The sequence below is a fragment of the Copadichromis virginalis genome, linkage group LG11 (assembly GCF_057382275.1).
Source record: "Copadichromis virginalis isolate Kocher_CV1m ecotype Utaka linkage group LG11, C_Virginalis_male_GT1.1, whole genome shotgun sequence".
Taxonomy (NCBI): Eukaryota; Metazoa; Chordata; class Actinopteri; order Cichliformes; family Cichlidae; genus Copadichromis; species Copadichromis virginalis.
This window is the reverse complement of record NC_140628.1, coordinates 456,890-481,975: the sequence shown is the minus strand read 5'-3', so window position 1 is coordinate 481,975 and position 25,086 is coordinate 456,890. Positions and strand designations below refer to the sequence as shown.

General features: G+C 43.5%; 2 protein-coding genes and 1 long non-coding RNA gene across 3 annotated transcripts; 1 reads left to right on the top strand and 2 right to left on the bottom strand.

Moving 5' to 3' along the window:
• Positions 1 to 1,326: 1,326 nt before the first annotated feature.
• On the bottom strand, positions 1,327 to 13,668 carry kpna5 (karyopherin alpha 5 (importin alpha 6)). The gene is made up of 14 exons (XM_085472799.1): positions 13,525 to 13,668; positions 8,579 to 8,712; positions 8,041 to 8,142; positions 7,859 to 7,958; positions 7,310 to 7,404; positions 6,797 to 6,928; positions 6,503 to 6,591; positions 6,334 to 6,433; positions 6,036 to 6,199; positions 4,824 to 4,902; positions 4,611 to 4,736; positions 4,396 to 4,523; positions 3,808 to 3,986; positions 1,327 to 2,976 (listed from the first exon to the last, which is right to left on the bottom strand). The coding sequence occupies exons 2-14, from the start codon at positions 8,705 to 8,707 to the stop codon at positions 2,789 to 2,791; spliced, it is 1,611 nt and encodes a 536-aa protein (XP_085328925.1). The 5' UTR covers positions 8,708 to 8,712; positions 13,525 to 13,668; the 3' UTR covers positions 1,327 to 2,788.
• LOC146697885 (uncharacterized) lies at positions 12,856 to 21,977 on the top strand. Its single transcript, XR_014922935.1, has 3 exons — positions 12,856 to 13,044; positions 16,632 to 16,784; positions 21,542 to 21,977. It is a non-coding gene; the product is annotated as an uncharacterized LOC146697885 (long non-coding RNA).
• Positions 18,552 to 24,285, bottom strand: rwdd1 (RWD domain containing 1). Its single transcript, XM_085472800.1, has 7 exons — positions 24,016 to 24,285; positions 23,124 to 23,189; positions 22,312 to 22,442; positions 21,051 to 21,194; positions 20,836 to 20,968; positions 20,689 to 20,751; positions 18,552 to 18,986 (listed from the first exon to the last, which is right to left on the bottom strand). Exons 1-7 carry the CDS (start codon positions 24,086 to 24,088, stop codon positions 18,874 to 18,876), a joined length of 723 nt encoding a protein of 240 aa, XP_085328926.1. The 5' UTR covers positions 24,089 to 24,285; the 3' UTR covers positions 18,552 to 18,873.
• Between the last annotated feature and the right edge of the window lie 801 nt (positions 24,286 to 25,086).

The following is a 25,086-nucleotide window of genomic DNA, read 5'->3' as shown; positions in this document are numbered from 1 at the left end:
CAGACCACCGACAGGTCCCGCATGCCACAGCCGCTCTATCACGTGATGCATACTGCTCCGACGTGCTAACGTTCTGAGGTGAGTTACGGCGTGTTGCAAGTTTTGTGAGGTGCTTTCGTGATATTTAATGGATCGGATTACATTTTTATTTTTCTCCGATATCCGATCCAGTAATTTAGGTCAGTATCGGACCGATACCGATACGTAATATCGGATCGGTCCATCTCTAGTTTAAACACAAACTCGTGGCAGGATCAGCCTGATATTATTTGTATCCAGCTGTAACTTTACTGTATAAAGAGCAAACATCTCCAACATGTCAGGAGCAGTTAGTCATTACAACAAGTGTTTGTGAACTAAAGATCAAGAATGTGGGATCCTGTTTATCCGTGATTTGAAGAGCCCAGCGCTGCTCCTGACGCAGGGAAACCAGTCCTGCAGGGAGACCTACCTCAGCACCTGTGCAGGTGAAGCCAAAGGGAAGATTTGCTTCACCATGTTTTCTAGTCTTTGGCTCAGAATGAAGTTGGTTTGGAAACATATTCAGCGACGCTTCATCTCCTGCTTTGCGTTTGTGTGGGCGCCTCGTCAACAAACCTGTCCATGATGTTAGCAGTGTCCAAGCGGTTTTTTTTTTCCTTTTCATACCACACCCCCCCTGCAATGGCTCTGCACCTCCCTAGGGGGCAGGCCCCACACTTTGGGAACCTCTGTAGTAGGTGAAGTGAGGTCCCTGCCTCCACCTGATTATGTAATTTACCAGGAGATGCTTTTATATAAACTATAACTTCTATAATTGCAGTGTTTGTCTTTAGAGCTGGGAGCAGAATCGCTGATGATTTATTACCAGCAGTTATTACTGTAGGGTCTACCTTACACTATAACACGTCTTGAGGTGACTGTTGCTAAATAAAATTGAACTGGTTTTTATTTAGAAACAGGCAGAGCTCTTCTTGGCTTCATGTCTCTAATTATGCGGCACGCAACCTCGCGCTAAATCACCCAAACACAGCACACATCCTGCCAGTGATTCAGTTCCTTACAAAACACTGAATAAGGTGCTGAAGCAGTGACGAAGCTTCGGACGTCATCGATCACGTGACTCTGTTCAGCCCCCGCCTCGGCCCAGTGTTTCTGAAGCTGTGTGACTGACTCGTGCCGGAGCTTCAGCTTCAAACGAGCCGGCACAGGTCGCAGCGAGGCTTTGAGACAATCTGACTCATCTGCACAGGGACACCTGCTGGTCGTCCTCCTCACAGACTAAACACCAAAGTCAAACAGGACGAGAACTTTCCTCCAGATACTCACAGCACACCACAGCTCACATCGTTTTTATCCAATGGATGCATTTAATTATTATTATTTTTTTTTACATCATATAGCTGCAGCCTCACACATGTTCAGTGACTACAACAGCTTCCACCATCAGGTCTCCGTGTGTCAGGAACCACAGGCTGCATATTATAGTATCACACTGTTGTACATCGGCTGTTGACAATTAAACACATGAATCCACGAGCGACGGGAACACAGCAAATGAACTTCCAAAAGCAAAAAACCCAAAAACTACAAAAAAAAAAGAAAAACAGAGAAACCAGAAATATTAGAAAACTATATGATTGAATGTGCTTGATGTAAATTCTGCATTACAAATAGTTTTACTTCACATAAATATAGACTGATTTTGCGTCCAGTTGATGTCACTGTACTCAAATCGACACGTATCAAAAGTGTTCGGGGGCGGAGCTCGAAGAAGGAAAGAAGCCTCCGCTTCCTCCTTAAGACCTCGACCACAACAAAACATGAAAAAATAAAGTGGAAATATTCAAAGTTCAAAATGAAACTGTCAAAACTGCATATCAAGCAGAAAAAATATTGCATATAACCTATTCCCACAGCCACTTAAATATCGTCTTTGCACTTACATGTATATATAATATACAAAACCCTCCAGGTCGCTCAGGAAATCCCATCACACCAGGCAGAAATAATTTAAGACAGATAACTGGCAAACCAGACAACTGAACAATCTCACGGGAAAGAGTTTTGCACACAGCATCGTGTCACAGACATTACCTGCCACGTCCTGATAACTTGCGGATCAACTGAAAGAACGTTTGAAATTAGCAGCAATGAAAAGCTAACACTGTCACAGACTAACTCAGGCCGCTGCTCGACTCTTCTGTTTCTAACGAGCTCAGCAGACACAGCAGCCCTCCGTTCTTCAAGTCCTTTAGAAGTAAAAGGTGGATGTGCCGCTGCTCCAGACGGCAGCGCTGGGACATACAGTAGTGTTGTTCTACAGGTGACCCTGATCTGAACATTTCGGATTTCCTTTCAGATTTCCACATCAATGGAAAAATGAAGCAATGCTCGGTGTTCTTTTCTCTCCCTTTTCACTCTTCTTTCTGGAGACTGAAGAGGTAGTTTCACATTCACAAAGGGATATGGATGATGGCTTGGAGACATAAATATTAACATCATTTTGAATGATTAAAAAAACACCACTGAAAGCTTAACGTTGTGATTTTGCACTAAATTTGAAAACAAGGTTTCAAAACCTTTTGACTTGAGTCGGCTTTCGATGGCAGAGACATTTTATCAACGGTACGGAAACGGGTAAAGCTCAGCTCTCTATTTAGGACTCCAGAGGAGCCAAACGCTTGATCTCTATTTTCACAAATCTCAGGCATAGTACACGTGAAGATCCTGCACAGCAGAGAAGAGACGGGTCTGCTGCAGAGACGTTCCAAGTCCAACAAGACCGAACTAAGGAAGTGCAGTGGGATTAAAGCTGGAAACCCTCCATGGGTCCTTCCTGTTGCTGGAAGACAAACTGGCCTTGATTCTGATCCACCTGTGGAGCCAGGCTGGCATCCTCTTCCTCCACACCGAAGTAGTGTTCAATCAGGTCAAAGGCCTTCTGGTAGATCTCCTGGTTCTCGTGGCTCTGTAAAAACTCAATCTTGTCCAATCCTGAAAGAATGGAAGCAAACGCACAAATCTTCACACGACAGAAGTTTCAACACTGAGTGACAAAAAGCTCCTGTGAATATAGTTACAGCAGGCATGTCTAATCAAAGTGCTGCTGTTTCCATCCCTGTCTGTGTGCCAAAGTACGGCAGGGCCAGATACTGAACCCCGAGTTCCTCTCCTGCATCCAGCAGCGTGTGTGTGTGTGTGTGTGTGTGGTAAAAAACCTTGGGAGTCTGCGAGCAAATTAGAAACATGCTACACAAGAACCAGCCCGTTTATCTTCTTCATTCATTTTAATCATCGATGCAGAAATGCTGCCAATTTAAATTTCTTGTAAGTGATCAGAAATGATTTAACTCCAAAGATGTGGACAGAGGGTCTAACCTCCAACCTTTGATGTTACAAATGACACACCTGAGACTATAGTCAGGGAAGATGGAGGCTGTGTGTGTGTGTGTGTGTGTGTGTGTGTGTGTGTGTGTGTGTGTGTGTGTGTGTGTGTGTGTGTGTGCGTGTGCGTGTGTGTGTGTGAGAGACAAAAATACCAGCATGCCTATAAAGCTTGTGATTCTTAAAATGTCCAAACTTTGCCTTCTGCCCTCACGTACAAACTTCCTAAACAAAGCTTTCACTTTTATTTGACACTTTTTTAAACTTAGACGTTCTTGCAAACACGCTCGGTTACAAAGAAGTGCCGAGAAAGAAGCAACCCCACCGAGGTGCAGTGAACACGCGGTGGGTGTGGAACCAAACGCGACACAAAAGAACGTGTCCACTTTTCTGAGTGAATGAAAGCTCGTGAATGTTCTGTTGGTGGTTTGCGAGCATTACCGTAAGCTTCCTCAATCAGAGCGCAGTACGGATTGATGCCAGTTCCATTCTGTTTGGCTTCCTGTTCTCCCAGTCTGAGGATGTTCTCTAAACCGTTCAGTGACACCTGAACAATCTTAGAGTCCATCACTGTCAGCAGATCGCACATAGGTTTGATGGCATTCAGGGACACCAGATACCTGTCACGGAAAGCACAGACGTTAGTCCTCAGCAGCATTTCACTTTGTTTATAAAGCTCGACTGATTTTTGGATTTCCACCAATTCCTGCTGTGCAAATGTGCAGAGAAGTCCCAGCACAGTGAAATCTGACAAACCAAATACATGAACATGTAAAATGAAACCAGCGCTGTTGATTTAACAGTCTGAATGAGTCACATTAACATCCACGTGGTGTTTGTAGGAAAGAGTGTGGTGCACCATCTGAAGCAGTGCTCAGCTAACATTGGTGGATTTTAATGACTCATCACATGGTGCAACTACTCGCACTGAACTGTGACTCAAGTTTGTATTTGTGGGAAACACGGCACCAGAACTACGTAAGGAGGAATCTTCACATCAAGTGTTTTTAAGACGTCTGGTAAACACACTTTATCTGTGAGGGAGTGCCCCCAGAGGTGGCGTTGGTAATTGCCCACGCAGCCTCCTTTCTTGTGCGGAACTCGGCCTTCTGAAGGATCTCGATCAGTACTGGAAAGATGTTGGCGTCAATGACGTTCTGACAAAAACAGAAAAATGTGGTCAGCAGCAAAGAACAGCAGCTCTTCATCTCGCCACGACAAACGGAGACGCCGCAGCAGAATACCTGAATCTGAGCTCGGTTTCCTGCGGTGATGTTGGACACAGTCCAGCAGGCCTCCTTCTTGATGGATTCCTTAGGGCTGCTGAGAAGGTGGAGCAAACACGGCAGTGCTGAACAGTTCAAGATTACCTGAGACGAAAGCAGAGGAGCCAAAGATCTTAATGCTGTCAATGAGAAAAGGCCAAGCAGCACCGATGGAAGAAACAGAGGCTGTACCTGAGTCTGGATGTCATCTCCTGTCACGATGTTTCCCACTGCACGCAAGGCAGGAGAAACAACCTTGTAGTCGCCGTGCCTGGAAACAGGAGGCACACAGTGAGACGTGCAAAGCGTGGACGGGATCAGAAACGACAGATTCTTTGTGCAACAATGTTACGCCATCAAAAGAAAACAACGTTTGATGCTTCAAATCGTCCAGGGAACGAAATCAGAGGAAGCTGATTGTGTTCTACTGGACGCTGCGTCTCCCAAAGAAAACAGACGAACAGAACAGACGCTCTCAGACAAGAAAATATCAGAAAAGAACCTGTGACTCTGGAAGTTTCATACCACCAATAAGAAACTCAAAGGACTGAAAGCTGGAGCTTAGACACTGTGCATGAATAGGCTCATTGCAAGGGAAACTAATACCGCCGACTGTTAATCCAACATTTCTGTTCCCTTCTTTTTAAATCCAGCACCACCCAACAGCAGTTTTTATTCACCACAGTACTTCGTTTATTAATGTTTCAGTTTTCTTCTTTTGGCTGCCTTTAAGTGTCACCACCCCCGATCTGACCTGCTCTCAGTCCAAGCCGATACCCAGCACTCAACATGCCCCCTTCACTATACACAGGAATAATCCTCTCAGCTACACCAACCTGGATAAACTTGAAAACAGCGTTTTGGTCTCCGCGGCCACACTATTGTTTTCATCCCCACTGAAAACGCTCATGCTCGCGTGCTGATGATTCAGTCTGCGTCATTTTCGTCTGCCGTTTATTTACTTTGTGGCACTTAAGTGTGTTGATTGGGCAATACAGCATCAGCAATGAAAATGAACGAATGGGCTCGTGTCAGCACTTACAGGGCTGGTGTGGAGCGTCCCTTCAATTAACCCAACTGGGCAAATGGCCAGTGTTCCCCATGACTGACGCAAGAATCATTTCAGCTGTCTCCCAGAAAATTGTGAAGGACCATGTCCAGCCAGTTCGTACTGGAAACTCAGCTACACTCATGACACTTAAATCCAATCCAACGTTACGTTTTGGCTCAACAGCCCTTCAATTCTGCAAAGAACAGGGGGCTGAAACTGCTTCACAGCTACGTGGAACACTCAAAGCTTGTCACAGCACAATCAGCTCTTACATTTAGGGAGCAATTTTCATTTATGTTCAACAAATGTGCAAAAAACAACAACAACAACCAAAGAGTATGTCAGTGTCGTACATGAGCAGCTCAACGAGCCTGCGGCAGACCCCGGAGTCGATGACCGTCTGGATCTTTTCATTGGGGCCGTCAGACAGGTAGGAGAGAGCCCAACACGCATCGGCCAGCACATCTGGATCACTGCTGAACAGCAGCCTGGACAAAACGTTGAGACAAGGAGACACCTGACAAAATAACACAGACAAGGGGACAATTTAATATTGGAACCACATGATCAGTACAGGAAATATGACTTTAAGGAGGAGGAAGGCGAATGAGCTCCAGTATTCAGTGACTCAACAACAATGACGGGGCTGACCTTTGCAAAATCTGGTGGTGGGTTTTTCCCTCTGCACAGGTTGGACAGAGCCCACACTGCATTTCGGGTTGTTGTGAGACGGTTGGATTTAGCGAGCAGCCTGCACAGAGCAGAGCCAGCTGTTAGTGCAGCGCTGACACACAAACGCAGACAGACGACGAACACTTACTGCTGTAAAGACGGGAGGATGCCACAGTTGAGTACGTAGTCTCTGCACTCAGCGTTGTCGCCCGCTATGTTCCCCAGTGCCCACACTGCCTGGAAAACAGCCAACATGCTTCAACTACGTCACAGCCCAACAGACCGCCTTTGACTGTCAAACACTACCACAGCAGTTTACACACATTCAGGTTTGTGCCTCTCAAAAGTCCTGAAACTGTTAGAAAAGCTCAACATCTCAACTCACTCACTATAGATGAGCAGGTTACCTGTAACTAAGCAGGTGTTATCATGTGACTCTCACCTGTTCCTGCACATCCTCGTACTCTGAGTTCAGCAGTTCAATGAAAATGGGAACAGCTCCTGTTTCAATCACAACCTTGGTGTGCAAGAAGGTCCCAGAGGCGATGTTGGTCAGTGCCCAGGCCGCTTCGAACTGTTACGAGCACACCGTGGACAATATGACAACAACAACAGTTTTACCCGATACAACTGGAGGTTCAATGCTCACAATAGCTGTGTAACGCCTACCAATCATTTCAACATTCTAGCTATTATTATTAAATACATATAAATATGACTCATAACAAAGCAACATGTAAATTGCTGCCCTGTGAAGCACCATGTCACCCACTCGCTTTGAGACTAATAACAAATTAGAAAAGGACAAAATGAAACAATAAATGAAATACGAGCAATAATCTGACTGTAGACGTCTGCTGAGGTGAACACGTGACACAGGAACACATCTGTTATCTGATAGTGGGACATCCAGATGTCCTGATACTCTCAGGTGTACAGTGTTGGATTCTCTGACCTGCAGTGTGCAGTTTTCACTCCGCTGCAGAAAATCCACAAACCGAGTCACAACACCAGGAGTGGAAATCACTTCATCTATGGGGGGGCTGGGTTCTGTGCAAAAGAAACAAGTGAACACTTTGAGCACAAACCTGCTAAAGGGTTAAAGGCATTTCACAGACAGAGCAACAGGCTGTTTCACAAAACCAATTCAATTTGTGTTCTGCAGAAAAACACCTCAAAGAGCAAGATTTCTTTTTCAGGTCATTTTGTGTGTTTCTCTTGGTTTAATCTCTGTTGTGTAAGCCAGCACAGGTGTGGTGCAACATTGATAAAGTTGTGGGAAATGATTACTTTAGTATTTTGATAGTGAGGCAGCACTGCGCCTGTAGAAACGAGGCGTTGCAGAAGCTGCACACAGAGCAGAGCCTGTTGTTGACAGCCAGGTGGAAGCAGAATAAAATAACTTGGCAGCTTCTCTGTTCAACTTTGGTCCAAACAGTTATTTCTCTTTTAGTAAACCGGCTACAGAAACACGAATCTTCCATTAAACGTCACAGAGACACACCTTTGGAAAGCAATTTTCTGAATTTCTGTGTAGCAATTAGTTGATGGTCGGGGTCTTCAGAAAAGATCATCTGAATCATATCTGCTGTTATGACTCCATCCTGCACAAACGCATCAGAGAGTTCATGTTTAGTTCAGACTACAGCACAGCAAACCTACAGGAGAGAGGCAGCTTACACTTACAGCTGTGATGGGTACTGTGGAGCTGATGTCTGGATCTTGGATCGGACATTCCTGCATGGAGTCATCAGCTGAAGGTATGCAGACATTTCTTCTCTTGAACAGCTGCAGTCATACAGACACACATTAAATAAATGCACAGACGCACAAATGAAAGGCTGCAGGAGACAGCGGTGATCGGAGCAGAGATGCAGCCTGAATATTGTAAAGAAGTCCAGACTGAAAATGGAGACGGAGAAGAATCAGGACCAAAGTAAAGAGAGAAACACAAACCAGTCAAAAAACAAAAGCTCAGCAAAATCAATGTTAACCAAACACACAGACACAGAGTGAGCAAGAAGCCACATGGACACAACTCTTTAATGGGAACTTGAGCCCCAGTTGCTGAGTGCAGTTAGCTGGTAGCAAAGGCAGGAGAGCAGAACTCACACCCTGATAGGAAAAACACAGCAGGTGCTAACAGGACCATAACAGTCCCACACACATGTTGAACTCTGTTAGCTTAATTCCATTTTATACACCAAACGTTAGCAAAGATCACCTGCTCCTCTCTTTTTTGTTTGCGTAGCTGAATTCCTTCCTCTTCTCTCCTTCGACGCATTTCCTGAGGATTCAGCGCTTTGTTCTTATAGCTCTTCATCCTGTAGTTGTCTTTCCCTGGACTCGCCATTGTGTCTGAGGATTTAAGCAGATTGATGCAGTCACCACCGTGCTGAAGCCTCGGTACATTTTACTTTACAACATACGAAATGACATCAACAAGCAGAGTGTGCGCGGGAGAAATAGACTGGGGAATGGTGCATAAAACTTGTTGCAGCTTGAAGTTAGCACACTGGCCTCCGTGGAAGAAGTTTGGAACCACCTGGACTCTTCTTAGAGGTGGCCGCCCTGCCAATCTGAGCAGTCACGGTACGAGGGCCTTAGTCAGGCAGGGGACAGAGACCTGATGGTCACGCTGACAGAGCTCCAGCAGAACTTTGCAAAGGACAACCATTTCTGCAGCACTACGAGAATTAGGCCTGCATGGTAAAGGCACCTGACAGAAGTGACTCTGTAAGAGGTGAAAGACACCTGGAGTGCCAAAAAAGCACCTGAAGGACTTGGGGAAATTCTCTGGTCTGATCAAACAAAGACCGAACTTGAATGCCAAGTGTCAAACCAGGAACCACCTAAGCACAGAGTGGCTGTGGGACCATCTGTGGTTGTCCAGGCTGCTAGCAACACACCTGGAATACTTTCCCAGTGCACTACATTCTCTTATGTTCATTCAATCATTTCAGCAATCGGCCTTCACAAATCTGCTGACATTTGTGAGTCCTTATAGTAATGCAATGATTATTATTTCTATATACGGAGTCAATGATTGTTATTCTCTCTCCCAATACATTCAAAACTGCTTGAAAAAAAAGGAGCTGGTAAAGCACCGTAGGAGTTGATGGCACTGACAGATTATGCTTTGGGGCCGTTTCACTAGTTCGTTAAACGGGCGATTCACCGCCTTGAAGGGACGATTGATGGGACGAGCGAGTGAGCTTGTGTCTGTAAACCTTTAAAAGACCAAGCGTGTCTGCAATGAAGGAAAGCAAACATATTAGCATTCTCAAGTTTGCCCTGTGCTTTGATGCAACGCTTTTGTGCTGCTGAAAACAAGACGTGATGGTGTAGATGGTAATATCAATAATCAGCGTCCAACCTAACAACCCTCGGGTAGGGGCGGGCGACATATCGAATATACTCGATGTATCCTGAGTTTTTCCATGTACATGGGTTCAATGGTTGCATCGTAAAAGCTGCCTGCATGTAATTCACTGTGAGGTTGTTTTCCTACCACAGGCTGCAAATGCATCATTTATTCACACCTGCCAACTGGAAACATGTCTACCGGCTGGAATGCGCCGAGCAGGCGTGTTTCTATGCTGCCGGACAGGGACAGCAGAAGTCTCAGATGAGCGAAGGAATGAGACTCGCTGTCGTTTGGATGTCGAACAAAATGCAGTATTTTTCAAAACATGCCATAAAACTATGCCACAAAAGGCAGCAGTACCACAAATTTATTCCACCAGCTCAAAAGTCAAAATGAAGCCTGTGGTAAGCTCCCCGCACACCAAAGAACACGTCAAACACACCAGCTGTGATCCCTGTGACTGCTCTCGGTCGGTGGCTTTTATAGTCACTATCTTTTTTTTTTTTTCCAAATATTAAACTTTATTAAGAAACAGTATACAGAACATGTATACAATCAGAACAAAATTAACATATGCCAGGGGGTGTAATACAAAGAATTACAAACATTCAAATAATTTGTAATTACTACAAATAGTAATAGTTTTCATAGCCTTTTTGTTAAGTGATCCACTAATCAATTTTATGTAACATAAAACATCATTATAGTAATGTTTAAAATTAGGCTTTTTGTTACTGTATTTGCATTTGTGAAAATAAAATTTAGCTAAGATAACTAACAAGTTTATTATAAAGTAAACTTCTTCTTTTTTTTGCCTTCGAAAGAAACAAAATACAACATTTTCCCATTTCCCAGTAAAGTCTTTGTAGAGATGTCCAGCAATGAATCTACTGAAGTCTTTCCAAAATGTTCTAGCGTATGAACAGATCCAGAAGAGGTGCTGCACAGTCTCAGGATGGCTTCCACAAAATCCACAGCTCACATTTATGTCCCTTTTGAACTTTGTCATGTAATGATTAGCAGGATAAAATTTATGCAGTATTTTAAATGGGACTTCCTTCACTTTATTCGTTACCAGATACTTGTTAGGAATTGTCCATACTCTTTTCCAGTTAATGTCACTGACAAAGAAATTCCAATAAGAGACCACATGTGGGACAGTTAGAGATTCTGTCTGGAATAAAGCACGAATATTCTTATTACTTTTACTGTGGTTTGTTAGACAGATTCTTCCTATGTGTGAATCTAAAGGGTTGGGGAGAGAAACAGATGATATGCAAGGTTGAATACCTTTAAAAAGCATTATAATACCCGTAGGTATTGCATCAAATAATATGGCATATTCTTTGGGTGTGGCTGGAAATGTATAGGTGTTTAAGAATTCTGAATAGGACATGAGCTGCCCATTAGGATTAAACAGCTGATTCACTAAAACAATCCGTTTCTCAACCCACCTAGAAAAAAATAATGATTTATTTTTATACACTATGTTCCTATTATTCCAAATTGGACACGTATGGGGTGTAAAGTTGTGTTTATATATAAGGGACCAAGCTAATAGAAGTTGTTTGTGAAACATCGAGAGCTTTTCTGGAAGCTTATCTATATTATAATCACAACCTAAGATAAAACTTAGACCACCAAACTTAGAGAAAATGTAGTGAGGAATAAAATTCCAAATGGATACCGGATTTTTAAGAAAATGTTTAGCCCAATTAATCTTAAATGTATTGTTTAGAGTAGTAAAATCCAAAACATTGAGACCACCGTGTTCATAGTCATTCATCAATACACTTTTTCTGATGTAATGTGTCCGGTTTTTCCAGAGGAAGTTGAAGAGCATTCGGTCGATATCCTTACAAGTTTTGCCGTCCACATGCAGAGAAATTGCTGCATAAGTCAGTCGAGACAGACCTTCTGCTTTTGAGAGCAATACCCTTCCTCTTAAACTTAAATCTCTCTGCAACCATTGATTTAATTTGGTTTGAGATTTTTTAATAATTGGGGGAAAATTTAGTAAAATTCTGTCTTTTGGATCTTTGCAGATAATCAGACCTAAATATGTTGCTTCATTTTTAACTGTTATATTACAAATACTCTGAACATTACACTCTTTGACAGGTAATAATTGACATTTATTTAAGTTTAGGACCAATCCAGACCCTTTTGAGAAATCCTCTATTACACGTAAAGCAATTGGCACTTGGCTGGCATTTTTAAGAAAAATTGTGGTATCATCTGCCAATTGACTGATGACAATCTCTCTGTCTGCTATGTTTATACCCTTCACAGGGCTATTCGAAATATGAGAGGCAAGAATTTGGGTGCAAAGTAAAAAAAGATAAGGGCTAATCGGGCAACCTTGGCGTACACCTCAATTAAGACTAAAACGAGAAGTGAAGAAGCCATTTTTCATTCTAATAGAATTTCCCAGAGGAACCCACCCGAGGGATTAATAAAGTTCTATCTTATCTTATCTTATTAGCATTGGAATACAGAGTTTTGATAGCTCTGCAGAAGATTTTATAGTCACTATCTAGACCTTTGTTTCTGTGGGCTGGACATCATCATCTAAAGGTCGAAGGTCACTCTTTCAAGGATGCCAATGTTCACATTTTGGACAGAGAACACAGATGATTGGAAAGAGGAGTGAAAGAGGCATCTGTGTCCACTGTGAACGGCCATCTTTGAACAGAGGGCGGGGCTTACGACACCAAGTGTCCGAAAACAAGCTTTTATTTTAATATGTTTAAATATTAACCCAATGCCACTTTCAATCTGAAAAAATGTTACGAAAGGCTCGACATGAATGCCGCCCTTTAGACTCAAACCCCCGTTTGCTGCAGGTATCGCTTCCGTCCGAGCTGTAACTGAAGTTAACATTTCATCTGCATAATTCAGAGCCATGCATTCAACGAAGCATTTGAGTCAATTTTATAATCAAATTATTCGCATTAATCGTTGCAGTCCTACTTTCAACCCTTTATTATTTAACTTAATTTCAAAATTAGAGTGCACTATTGTTTTTTATTATTGTAGCCACAGAAAATAGTACAACAGAAGCAATTCAACAGCAATTAGAGAACAATAGTCCAAGTCTCCCACAGAATGTGCTAGAAACGGTACATCACTGCCACACAACGAACCACACCTCCAAAGTAAAGCGCTGTTTAGAACAACGGCTTCACCTTCGGAACCTCGTCTCCATCTAAATCGACACCAAGTTTGAATCGTTTCGGGAATATTCAGCAAGTCGGAGAAGACATGCAGCACCACCTGGAAAACTGTAGAGTATTTAAGGTCACAGCAATCTCCACCTCCAAGTGAGTTCTCCTACCCGAGATCTTAAGAGGACCTCCACAGATGATGAGCGCTAACGTTCACCTTCTTCTAAACTGAAGCGTTGCAAACAATGACAGCGATAGCCGCTCCTAAACTAGGATATTTCTTTATCAGGGAAGTGGACACGACCCGCTTTCCCGGTCAGGAAGGAGGTCATTCCTAACTGCTTAAATCCCTCCACTCCTGAGAGTATAGGCACACATTTAACAGACAACATGAACAGTGAATACCCACGTTATCCGATTTCGTAACACGTCGTTTTACTAGCTTGCAGGAACTAACCTCACTCCGTGAAACAGAACAAAACGGATTTTGGCCAACTTATTCCTGGTTAGACCCTAAATTAGCTTCCCGGACAACTCGATAGCTAATGCTAACTTGTGGTCAACATCTCTGCTGTAAATTCAATGCAGCGGTTTTACTAACTCTACCCTTATTACATAACCTTCCCCGATTCTTACCCAGTGAAGATCTGATGTAGCTGAAAACACGCACGGCTGTGAAATACCTGCAACTTCGACTACTCCCTCTGTTTCTTAATCCAAAATGGCGTCAAACTAAAACTTTCCCAGCAAACCCCGCGCGTCAACAACACCTCCGTTTCCGTCCACCGGTATAGTACGGGAAGCCGAAAGAGCCAAATCCGCCCCCTTTTCCCCATGGACGACCTAGAGCTCCACAAACATGAAGCCAAAACGTCTCTTTCGCCCCCTGGTGTCTGATGCGGTATAGCTCATAGATCAGCGGACGGGACGAGAGTTCTTCTCATTTTTCCCAAATATGCTTGTCTGCCATTATTAGTCATTCTCATCACGCTGATTTGTGTCCAGGGGTCTTCTTTCGCATCTGATTAGATTCTGATTGTTAACTTGTGTTAAGGTTCAAAATATTGGGGATGAAAAACCACAACACTGGTCCGGCCGGGTTGAGTCAAACGATGATTTTAATGATCACACGCGTGGGAGATGGACACCGTATGCAGACAGCCTCAGATCTCCAAATGGTGGAGCATTGCTCAAACTCTTATAGCCTCTGGTTCTCCCACCTTATCATAAAAGCCTAAACATTCACATGCTTTTCTCTCACACGGCGCCTAAGCTACGACCTTGGCTCCCCGTTTATCTGCTCCTGCTGAGTTGGGGCAGAAAACTCCAGTATATTCTGTTCTCTTCTAATCAGACAAATAAGGCGATGACTTTCTGCAAACAGTATTTCTTATAACATCATAAAACAATATCATTCATCCACAATAAATCAGCAGTCTAATGTAATGCAAATCAGTTTAACGAATGCAATAGTTATCAGCTTCTTCTAATTCAGGAGAATAATGCAAACTAAAACTACATAATAATTCACAATCTTTAGTTATGGGTATAACATGGCATAAAATAATATTATAATCTAACACTTGATACTATAAGAATCACTCACTCTGTATCCCTGTTGTTAATTAGATAGCAATGCTACACACCTGTGCTACTCTAATAGTCTATGTTTGAATGCTTCAGCACTCTCCCTTAGACAGAGATGACATGAGCTGCACACTCCACAGAGTACTGTTAAAGAATTACCTGGAAATTAAACGTTGTACTTGAGACAAGACTGAAGATGATATAAAACTGAAGATTTAAAGTTTTAGATCCATGAGCACTCTACAGCTCGTTAGATTTAAAAACACAGCAGCAGCAGGTTTCATACAAGTGTAATTTGTTCTTTTCATTTCATTCAACACAATAAGAACAGCAACAGCCTGAACTAAATCAAATAATACATTATGTAACAAAGCTACAAAATAGAAGAAATAGCTCAAATATAAATACCCAGAATAAGATAAGATAACCTTTATTAGTCCCACACGTGGGAAATTTGTTTTGTCACAGCAGGAAGTGGACAGTGCAAAAGTTATGAGGCAAAAATTAGGATACAATAAGAATAAATACAGTACACAGCTGTACAGAATAGAATAAAATAAAATACTATATACAGTAGAATAAAATAAAATAAATATACAATAAGATAAAAATAGAATACAAATACAAATACTATATACAACTGAGTAAAAATACAACGATGACAGAAAGGATTATTGCACTTAGTATTATTGCATATGTATGGATGTGTGTGCTTGATCAGTTAAAGTCTTTATTATGGAGTCTGACAGCAGTGGGGAGGAAAGACCTGCGAAATCTCTCCGTCCCACACCGTGGGTGCCGCAGTCTCCCACTGAAGGAGCTGCTCAGTGCTGTCACAGTCTGCTGCATGGGGTGGGAGATGTTGTCCATCAGGGATGACAGCTTAGCCGCCGTTCTCCTGTCACTCACCACCTCCACTGGGTCCAGAGGGCATCCTAGAACAGAGCTGGCCCTTCGGATCAGCCTGTTCAGTCTCTTCCTGTCCCCAGCAGAGATGCTGCCGCCCCAGCAGACCACACCATAAAAGATAGCAGAAGCCACCACAGAGTCATAGAAGGTCTTCAGGAGTGGGCCCTCCACCCCAAACGACCTGAGTCTCCGCAGCAGGTACAGCCTGCTCTGCCCTTTCCTGTAGAGGGCGTCTGAGTTATGAGTCCAGTCCAGTCTATTGTTCAGATGAACACCAAGGTACCTGTAGCTGTCCACAGCCTCAATGTCCATACCCTGGATGTTCAGTGGTTGCAGTGGAGAATGCTTGTGCCTGCGGAAGTCTACCAGTTCCTTGGTTTTACTGGCGTTGATCTGGAGGTAGTTCAGCTGGCACCAGTCCACAAAGTCTTGGGTCAGACCTCTGTACTCCTTGTCGTCCCCATCAGTGATGAGGCCGACTATTGCAGAGTCATCAGAGAACTTCTGCAGGAAGCACTGGGTGGAATTGTGGGAGAAGTCTGCAGTGTAGATGGTGAAGAGGAACGGAGCCAGAACCGTTCCCTGTGGGCCCCCGTACTGCAGACGACCCTGTCCGACACACAGCCCTGAGTCCTCACATACTGTGGTCGGTCGGTGAGGTAGTCCAGGATCCAGGTAGTGAGGTGATGGTCCACTCCAGAGTTCACCAGCTTGTCCTTTAGAACCGAGGGAAGAATAGTGTTGAATATTACCGAGATTAAATATATATGATGATATTATCATCATCAACATTCACCCTGGAAAAGCACTAATGAGAAGACCATCAGGACCGAGCTGCGTCTCCTGGATGCATCATCACAGCTGTCCTGTACCAGATCTCGGCGCAGGGATCAAGCAGGACTCATAGTCTTTACCAGCACCTCCTTCAGTCCTGTAGAAAGCTATACAGTAACAATGTATATACATTACAATGTCATTACTCAGATATGACTGACTCTGAATTACTTTATGGTAAGTAACACACTATTGGCAAGACCCAGTGTGAAAGAATTCCTTGCTCAAGTTTTTATTTCATCATCAAGTGACGACCTTTGACCTTACATCAGGTTGTATTGAATGCTGTCAGAGAAAATCTCATGTCCTCTTTCTGCAGCTGACTACAGTGTTTAAAACAGAAGCCGTGCAGATCTGAGTCTATGTGACAGCATGGATGATCAATCATTTTGACTTTTTGTCTTTAACTTTAGTATAACCAGGACGATCACCTCACCTCGTCACCATCCGTCAGCTGATGATCCCACCATGGTTTCTCTGTAGTCTTTAATAGATGTCCACACCCAAAGAGCTGGGAAAAGCACTGCAGACACCCATCTGACTGAGAGGGACAGCTACATCAAATGGTAAACATTTTGAATATGTACGGAGAGAAGCAATGAGAAAAACTGAGAAACTGGTTACTCAGAACAGTCTTCATCTTTCAGCTGCTCCTTTAAGGGGTTGCCGTATTGGATCACCTGCCTCCATCTAACTCCATCATTAGCATCATCTAGCATCCGTCACATATGCCCTCTGTATGTCCCATTACATTCAAAAACTCTTCTGAGGTCTTCCTCTTTTCCTTCCACCTGGTAGCTTCAACATCCTTTGTGTAATATGTCCACTTGTGGACTTTCCTTGTTGCCATCCTTCTGTCACCAATCACCAAAAAACACTCATCTCCATACAAACTGTATGCCAAAGTATCCTTGGGCAAGAGACTAAACCCGTGCTGCTCCCAATGCATTCATTGTAGTGTGAATGTGTAAGTAAATGCTGTGAATGAGACCTTGAATAAAATACTTGGGGTCAAGTACACCAGAAATGTACTATATAGGAACCTTGTCATACACACAGTTCTTGTCTAAAGAGACAGTGCAACACCTTCAGTCTTCATCAACACTGTCAAAGGAAACGTCACATATGGAGTGAAACCACGTAGCTGCTCAGTGATCACCTCTGTGTTTGATAACACTTAACCAAAGATTCCAAATTCTGATCCATCAGTCCATAAGACCTTCTTCCAGTCTGCAGTAGTCCAGTGGTGGAGTTTATGGCCCAGCCAAGCCTCTTTGTCTTATTGTGATGTTGCTGCAGCTCGTCCTGTCAAACCTGCAGCAGGAAGTCTTCTCTTCACAGCTGAAACTGAGACTTCTCACTACAACCACGATTAAGCTGCTTGTAGCTGTTGTCCTGTGAGCTGCCATCACACTGTAACTGATACAGTCGTGTCTTTGGGTCTGCAGACCCCCTCCTGTCACAGTTTGTTTCTGAGCCTTTGGATGATGAAGGAAACTGGACTCACTCTTTGCAGTTTCTCTGTAGGACAAACCTACATTTGAAGTGTTATGATGGTCTGTCTCTCTTCCATTGTTAATCGTCTTGTTGTCACCATTTCTGTACCAACACGCTACTTTCTGCAGTACAATAATGTTCAACTGATGCTCACGAGGGTCTGGTACCACAGTGTGCCCAGCACACAGAGGGGCTGTACCTGCAGGAATTAGTAGCACTAACCTGAGTCTCAATTGCTGCAGAGCAGCTTTAAATTGTTAACCCATGTTGTGTTCCCTGAAAAAGACCTTTTTGTATAATTCTGAAATGTACATTATTTTTCACTTTTGGGTATCTTTTATTTTAACCTGGCAGTTCACCACTTGTTTGTTCTATTTCAAGATATTTAGTGGACTTAAACTTGAATTGCAATAAATAACTGGAAAAATTGGGCTGTTCAAAACTTTTTAATCGGTAGTGTGTGTGTGTGTGTGTGTGTGTGTGTGTGTGTGTGTGTGTGTGTGTGTGTGTGTATGCAGAAAGGCTCCGGCCCAGGACCTTATCCATTGAAGCAACAATGCTAACCACTGCTACACATCTTAGACTCACTTCTAAATTAAATTATTTGAAGGAAAACTGATGTAAGAAACTGCTAAACATGCCCAACTTTCCCACAGTGTTACAGCCATCAAATTCAAATTTGGAGTTGGTCAGTCCAACTACTAAAATCTTACTTTGGTCACGTAAAGAACTGCTCACCTGATTTATTGTCACAGAATGTTTTTACTGCACATCGGAAAATATTCTAGTTTTTCTGGAAATGCGGTCACGTGTAATAGAGTATAGTTACTTCAACCTCAGCAAAGCAAGACTTTTATTCTCTGGCCATACCTGACAGTTTAGTGCCTTCAACTGGACAGAAACTTGCTGATACTGGGATGAGCTTAAAGACAAAGCCCCAGAGGGAACACACATTTTTATCAGACTTAATCGAGGCAGTTGAAATAAACACCAACTGTTGAGTGTTTTTAAACAATTTCCTCTCCTTTCATTCGGAGTTTTGTAAAATAAAAAAAAAGCAGACATGTCCTTAATGGCCAGAAGACGGCGTCCAGGACGAGAGCAGCATGTTCCTCTGATCATGCTTGAAGCCTTTGATTCCACCGTCCTGCTCTGCCTTTAGTCTTCATCACTACCCATCTCTATAGGGTCAAAATCTGGGTCATCTTCATCCAAATCCAAGTCCTCAATGTCCTGGAATAGTGACTCGTCCACTTCAACGTTGTTTCCAGCTGCATAAGAAGAAAGCCACGGGGTTAGAAGAAACGTCACAGGAAAAAGATTATTCCTACTAAATGCTGTTCTCTGACTGGGAGTTGTTGACTGAGCCAACAGATCCAGATGATCTGTGACTCTGACACAGCAAATCAGATCTTAGAAAGTCACGTTTTTTTCTCTCTTTCACGTGTCTGCCTGCTGCCAATCCCGTTTCTCCCGAGCTACACAAACACAATTCCATCCATTTTCTGCCACTTATCCAGGTTCGGGTCACCGGGGTCTGAAGCCCAGACTTCCATCACCCTGGCTCTTCAGCTCATCTGGGCAGACAATGAGTTGTTCTCAAGCCAACCAAGACATATAAGCTGTCCAGCAAGTCCTGGGTCTGTATGAGTGCACCCACCAAGTAGGACACGCCCAGAATACTTCACCCAGGAGGTCGGGGGGGGGGGGGGGGGGGGGGGGAGGGCGCGCGCCTCCTCGTCAGATGCCTGAACCACGTAAACTGACTCCTTTCGCTGTGGCTGGCGGCTCTACTCTCAGCTGAGCTCCTCAGTCTATCGCTAAAGGAGAGGAAGCTTACTTCTGCCACTTGTATCTGCAAATTTGTCGTCTTGGTCACTAGGCTGAGCTCATGAGCACAGGTGAGGGCAGGAAGGAAGATCGCAGTAAATCAACAACTTTGCTTTTAAGCTCTCCTCACCAAAACAAGATGATACGAAGTCCGTGGCTCAATCCTTCTGACGTTCTCACACTCCACTCTGCCCTCACTTGTAAACGAGACCCCGACCTACTAGTAACTCGTCCCTGACACAGAGTTTGACTCCACCCTTTCAAGCTGAGAAGGTCTCGGAAACGGAGGTGCCGATTTTGAATCCAACTGCTTCACACTCAGCAGCAAACTGCTCCAGTGAAAGCTGGAGGTCACCACCTGATGAAGCCAACAGAACCACAACATTCGCAAAAAGCACAGCTGAAACCCTGATGCCACCAAAACAGAGACCCTCCACTACCTGCTACACCTGGATACCGTCCATAACAGAATCTGTGACAAAGGGCAGCATCCACCAGAAACTGCCGACCACATGGCCGTCGCTACACGTACCTAACGCCCTGTAACGACAGACAAGACACCTCATACTCCCGAAGGATAAACCTGTCAGCTGACACCGCTGGGATCTACAGCAATGACATCGGAATGTCATTTGGACTGGAGAAACGTACTCGGATGGTAACAAAGAAATGTTGGTCGGGAATTGCAGATACTGAGTACAGCTATAAGTATCTTTTAATCCCACGAGAAAATGGAAGCCGTAAAGAGGAACCTCGGAAAACTGCAACCACCAAATACCCGCAGAGAATAAGGCGAGCCCCGAGGATCGGCTGAACGGGAAGAACGAGATCCGAGCAATCAACACTGCTGGGATAATAGGATGGCCAAAGGAAAAGGTGGAAGCCACTGAGACCGAGGCAAGAAAGCGAGGGTTTCACCCCAGACACGGCACACTGAGAGGAAGGAAGGAGGTCGAAACCACCATCCCGAATGAAACAAGGATCCATCAGCCCATCACAAAGATGGCCACGACTGACCACGTGCCTACTGATTACCTGCAAACACAGACGTCCACACAAGTGTTATGTTTAGATTCCACTGTCCTATAAATGACTTTAGTCCTCACAACAAAAAGAAGCACAACACTCAGAAACAGTCCTTACCATCTTCAAGGAACTGAATGTCAGATGTGTCCAGGTTGTGGTCTCTCTCAAACAGCTGTTTACCTGGTGACAGATGCACAGTCTTCAGTCAGGACACGTACGTCATCATCTTTACAGTTTTTGGTGTCTTTGAGTAACACCGTGTACCTGTCAGTTTGGGTTTTCCTGCCTGCTCCTCCTCTTTCTGTCTTTTTCTCCTCAGTTCAGCCATTTCCAGCTCAAACTTGGCTTTCCATGCCAGGAAGTTTTCAATGGTTACCACTGTTCCCTGGAAAGCCACCTGTTGAAAGCAACTACTGTTATAATAAAATAAAACCTTGGCTGCAGAGAGTGAATGGTCATGAATCCCGTCTGGGTTCTACCTTCTCTGCTTCCTGGGCCTCTCTCTCTTTCCTCCGCTTTTCCTCTTCTTGCCTATTTTTCATCACATCAACAACTGTATTAAGTTTCTCTTGAACAGCTGTAACCAGGGTGAAGATCATCACCATGCCCGAGTTTTCTTCTGCCTGCACAGTGAACACAAACATACAAAGCCACATTTCACCAACTGTCCAAGAACAGTTCAACACTTTTGGTTCAATTCTTTTTCTTTTTGCAATAAGGCGATGGAGAGACGTCTGACGTCACCTACATTTTGATTGTTATTATTGCTGTGTAGTTTAAGGGGCTTGGAAAGCAAGCTTCTGTAAGGTTCTTGGAGATGTTTCACCTGTGAAGCTTCTTCAGTTCACATAAAAAATACAAAATTGAAAGTAAATTTTCTCATTAAGTGCATCCTCCCGCTGCTGCGTTGTCACATGGATATCTATGTTTGGACACAGCTTCTCATTCAATGTTTTTTCTTTATTTTTAGCACGTTGGACATTGTAGGTACAACATGAAGACATCACATGGTGATGGAGTGCTGCACCGTGACCTGCCCTCCACAGTCACCTGACCTACACCCAGTGGAGATGGTTTGGGATGAGATGGAGCGCAGAGTGAAGGCAAAGGGCCAACGAGTGCTCAGCATCTGTGGGAACTCCTTCAAGCCTGAAACAGTATTATGGTGTTTCACACTTTTTGTTTACTACATAATTCCACATGTGTTCAATCATAGTTTTGATGCCTTCAGTGAGAATCTACAATGTAAAAAACCATCACACGAGAAGGTGTGTCCAAGCTTCTGACTGCTCGTGTATGGCCAGTATAAAGCATCAATCTGATACTCTGAGTTACACTGATAAAAAGAACACATATATCAATCCTTTTAAACGCTTTGGAAACATTTAAAGTTGTCTCCATCTCGCTACATGTCTGACAGGCATCACTGCACAGTTCAATGAACATACACTGTTATTGTGTTATTAGTATGCACCCATATTTCATTACAATGTTACTGTAGTCGTGCCCATGGACCAGCTGTACGAATGTCTGAAGCTTTAAGATTCGGCAGCATTTCTTCACAGATTCCTCTTAATGAGGTTTGAGCTTCAGCTACATCACAAATGTAGACACGCAACAGTGAAGCTGTCATCCAAGGCACTGGGCTTCCATCCAAGCATCTGGAAAGATCTAGAAGCCACTAATTAGCCCTCAACCAGCACCAGACCCACGACTGCTCAGATAAATCCAATGACAGACCTGCTGTTGTAATAGTGTGAGGATATCTTCTGCGTCACTCTCCTCCAAGTTCTCCTGGGAATAGATTTCCCACAGCGGGGGCTCGTCTGGGTACTTGTCTACATACGTAAACTTTAAAGTTGTTTCCACAGCTGCAAAAAGACAACAGACAGTTCATGTTCCACAACTTTACAAGTGCACAATGAAAAAGTTCTTTTTATTATTTAACTAAAGATAAAACTTTCATTTATTCTTTATTCACTACGTGTAAAGTCAAACAGGTGGATATACGTGTACCCCCCCAGCTTAGTGCCAGCATAGTGGGGTTTTCACTAGTGGACGAGAGGATTGCTTTCATTCTGGTCAAGTAAAGGGTCTTGTTATTCGTGCTCATCAATCAACCATGCAGCCTACCCAGCCTTCCTGGAGGCCCTGAGTGGGGTGCGTTAAAGTGGCCTTTGCTGTGTTACTAAGACCCCACAAGAACAGTTCTGATAACATAACTGATCCTGCGACCATGCAGGGGAACATCCTTAGAAGCAAAGCAGTATCACTGGGACCAGTGTTCCTTCAACTGCTGTCAGACGGTAGTCACAGACGGGCTCAACGGTCATGGATTTCACACCAGAGGTTTTACAATACTGTTCTATTATCATGATCCATTTCAAATGCTAAGTTGCTTTTAAATATATGCTATAAATGTACACATGCATACACACACACACATTCTATAATGGAAAGCAATGAGCAGTTCAGTTTGAAACACCTGACATAATAACAGCTGCAGTGCTAGCAACACACCGTTTTCCAACCACATTCATCAGTTTACTTACTTTCCCCGTGCTCCCCGGCATCAGACGTGACCGTGATGGTGAAGCTGGTTGGATCTTCTGAGAGCACTGCAAGTACACATTCATTAGTAACATCACTATTACCATGATTTCATAAGTGGCTGGGTAACTAAGGCATATTTCACGATTTTACCAACCAGAAATAATAAAGATTTGGATACCAATAACAAAGACTTCAGGCAAGCTTTGCTTTTCCCAACAGCTACCGCGTGCTAATAGAAATAGTATTAGTATTTTAACATTTGACATTAATATGAGCATCCTTTCACAAACACAAGAACACCAGCAAGCTAATCCCAAAAAGTTGATGCTCCTCATTTGGACGTTTTCAGCAGGAGAAACGCTTCATGCAGGGGACTTCTTCAGTCTCAGCTGACTGCAGGTTTCCAACCTTATAAACAGAACATTTGTACAACGACTGAAACCAGCACAGCTGATTAACAACGGGCTGGGAGGTCAGTTCTGCAAATTCTCATGACCATTGATCAACAACCATTGGTGAGTGTCATTCACAGAGAGTTGGGGGATGGCTGCAATCACAGCATTGTAAGATGCACACAGGTGTACCCTTAGGTCCCCTCCTCGTTTCAGAGATGGTCTTTCCCTTTTCACGTGAAAGGTTTCAGTCATTGTACAAATGTTCTGTTTATAAGGTTGGAAACCTGCAGTCAGCTGAGACTGAAGAAGTCCCCTGGATGACACGTTTCTCCTGCTGAAAACGTCCAGATGAACAGAATCAACCTTCTGGGATTTCCTTACCTGGATCACTGAGCATGCATCAAGACCAGCAAGCTAAGTAACGTGTACTTGCTAGCTATGAGCTAGCTACTACTTTCGTGCTACAATCCTACTTAACGTTACGTGCCATTCAGACCTGTAAAGGAGTCTGGGTAGATGGACTCTATGGCTTCGAGTTCATTCCGCTGCTCTTCGGCGTAGTCTGTCATGTTTGTGAAGCTACAGGTTATCTGGAAGTTCGTAAAATCATCACCAATGCGTTCGCTGTGTGCTGCGTACTCAGCTGAAACAGTCGATCGCCGATCTCGACGATCCGCCTCTTCTTCTTCTTCTTCTTTTCGGGTTTAGCGGGGGTCGCAAACCAGCTTTGAACGTACATTACCGCCACCTCCTGGACTTGTGTAGATCACACGCTCCACACAAGAAAAAGAGAAAAACTTGCGTCCGTGTCATTTTTCTTTATGAATGAGTGAAAAAAAAACAATCGGGAAATGGTCGTTTACCAATCATCATTTGGAGGAAAACAAATAAACAATAAATAAATAGATAAGGGAAAGGAACCGTTTTACTAACAGGGGGCGTATCGAAAGTGTTTGTCTGAGTGGGGGAATGAGTCGAGTTGTACAAAGGACTTTGAGATATAAGAACCAGTCAAATTACCAAATCTTATTTCGCACTTTTGTTGGTATTTATTTAGTTTCTCCTCTTGTACAGGTGTGAATGCCAAGATTAGGTCTCTTTTTTAAGAGTCACTTGTCTCCATTCCTCCTTCCATTTCTTTCTGGTCTATTTTTTTAGGACATTGACTGGAAGAAAGTTTGGTGTTTGCCAAAAAAAATTCCTCCTTACTAAGTGAAGGAAATTTCATTTAAGCTAATTCATAGATTCTACCCTGTTAAATGCTTCCCTCAGAAATGTAAGAGGGATGTAGACACTCTTTGCTCCTTCTGTAAGATCGCCCCAGAGTCCTGCTCACATCTATTCTGGTCTTGTACCTCTACGTAGATTTTGTGGTTTCATCTCTAAGAACATCTTATCAAATTTTGTGCTTTTTTACCAAAATGTGTTATTTGGTTACACTGACTTAGTAGGAAAGACTCGAATGCTTTTTACCTCATTAATCTGATTTTACTCCTCGCCAAAGACCATAAAAGTTCTCAAGCAATGAACCTCACTTTCTCACTTTTAGGAAAGAAATTGAACTCTG

Bases quoted from the DNA above. Each gene is read 5' to 3' on its own strand.
- kpna5 (XM_085472799.1), bottom strand. From the start codon at position 8,707: ATGGCGAGTCCAGGGAAAGACAACTACAGGATGAAGAGCTATAAGAAC. The intron at 7,959-8,040 runs GTAAGTGTAAGC...GCGTTTGTGCAG, and splicing joins CCACAGTACCCATCACAGCT to GATGGAGTCATAACAGCAGA. The intron at 6,434-6,502 runs GTAAGTGTTCGT...TGCTCTGTGCAG, and splicing joins ATCCTCCCGTCTTTACAGCA to GCTGCTCGCTAAATCCAACC.
- rwdd1 (XM_085472800.1), bottom strand. From the start codon at position 24,088: ATGACAGACTACGCCGAAGAGCAGCGGAATGAACTCGAAGCCATAGAG. The intron at 22,443-23,123 runs GTAAGTAAACTG...GTCTTTTTGCAG, and splicing joins TGCCGGGGAGCACGGGGAAA to CTGTGGAAACAACTTTAAAG. The intron at 18,987-20,688 runs GTAAGGACTGTT...CTTCTTATGCAG, and splicing joins CATTCAGTTCCTTGAAGATG to CTGGAAACAACGTTGAAGTG.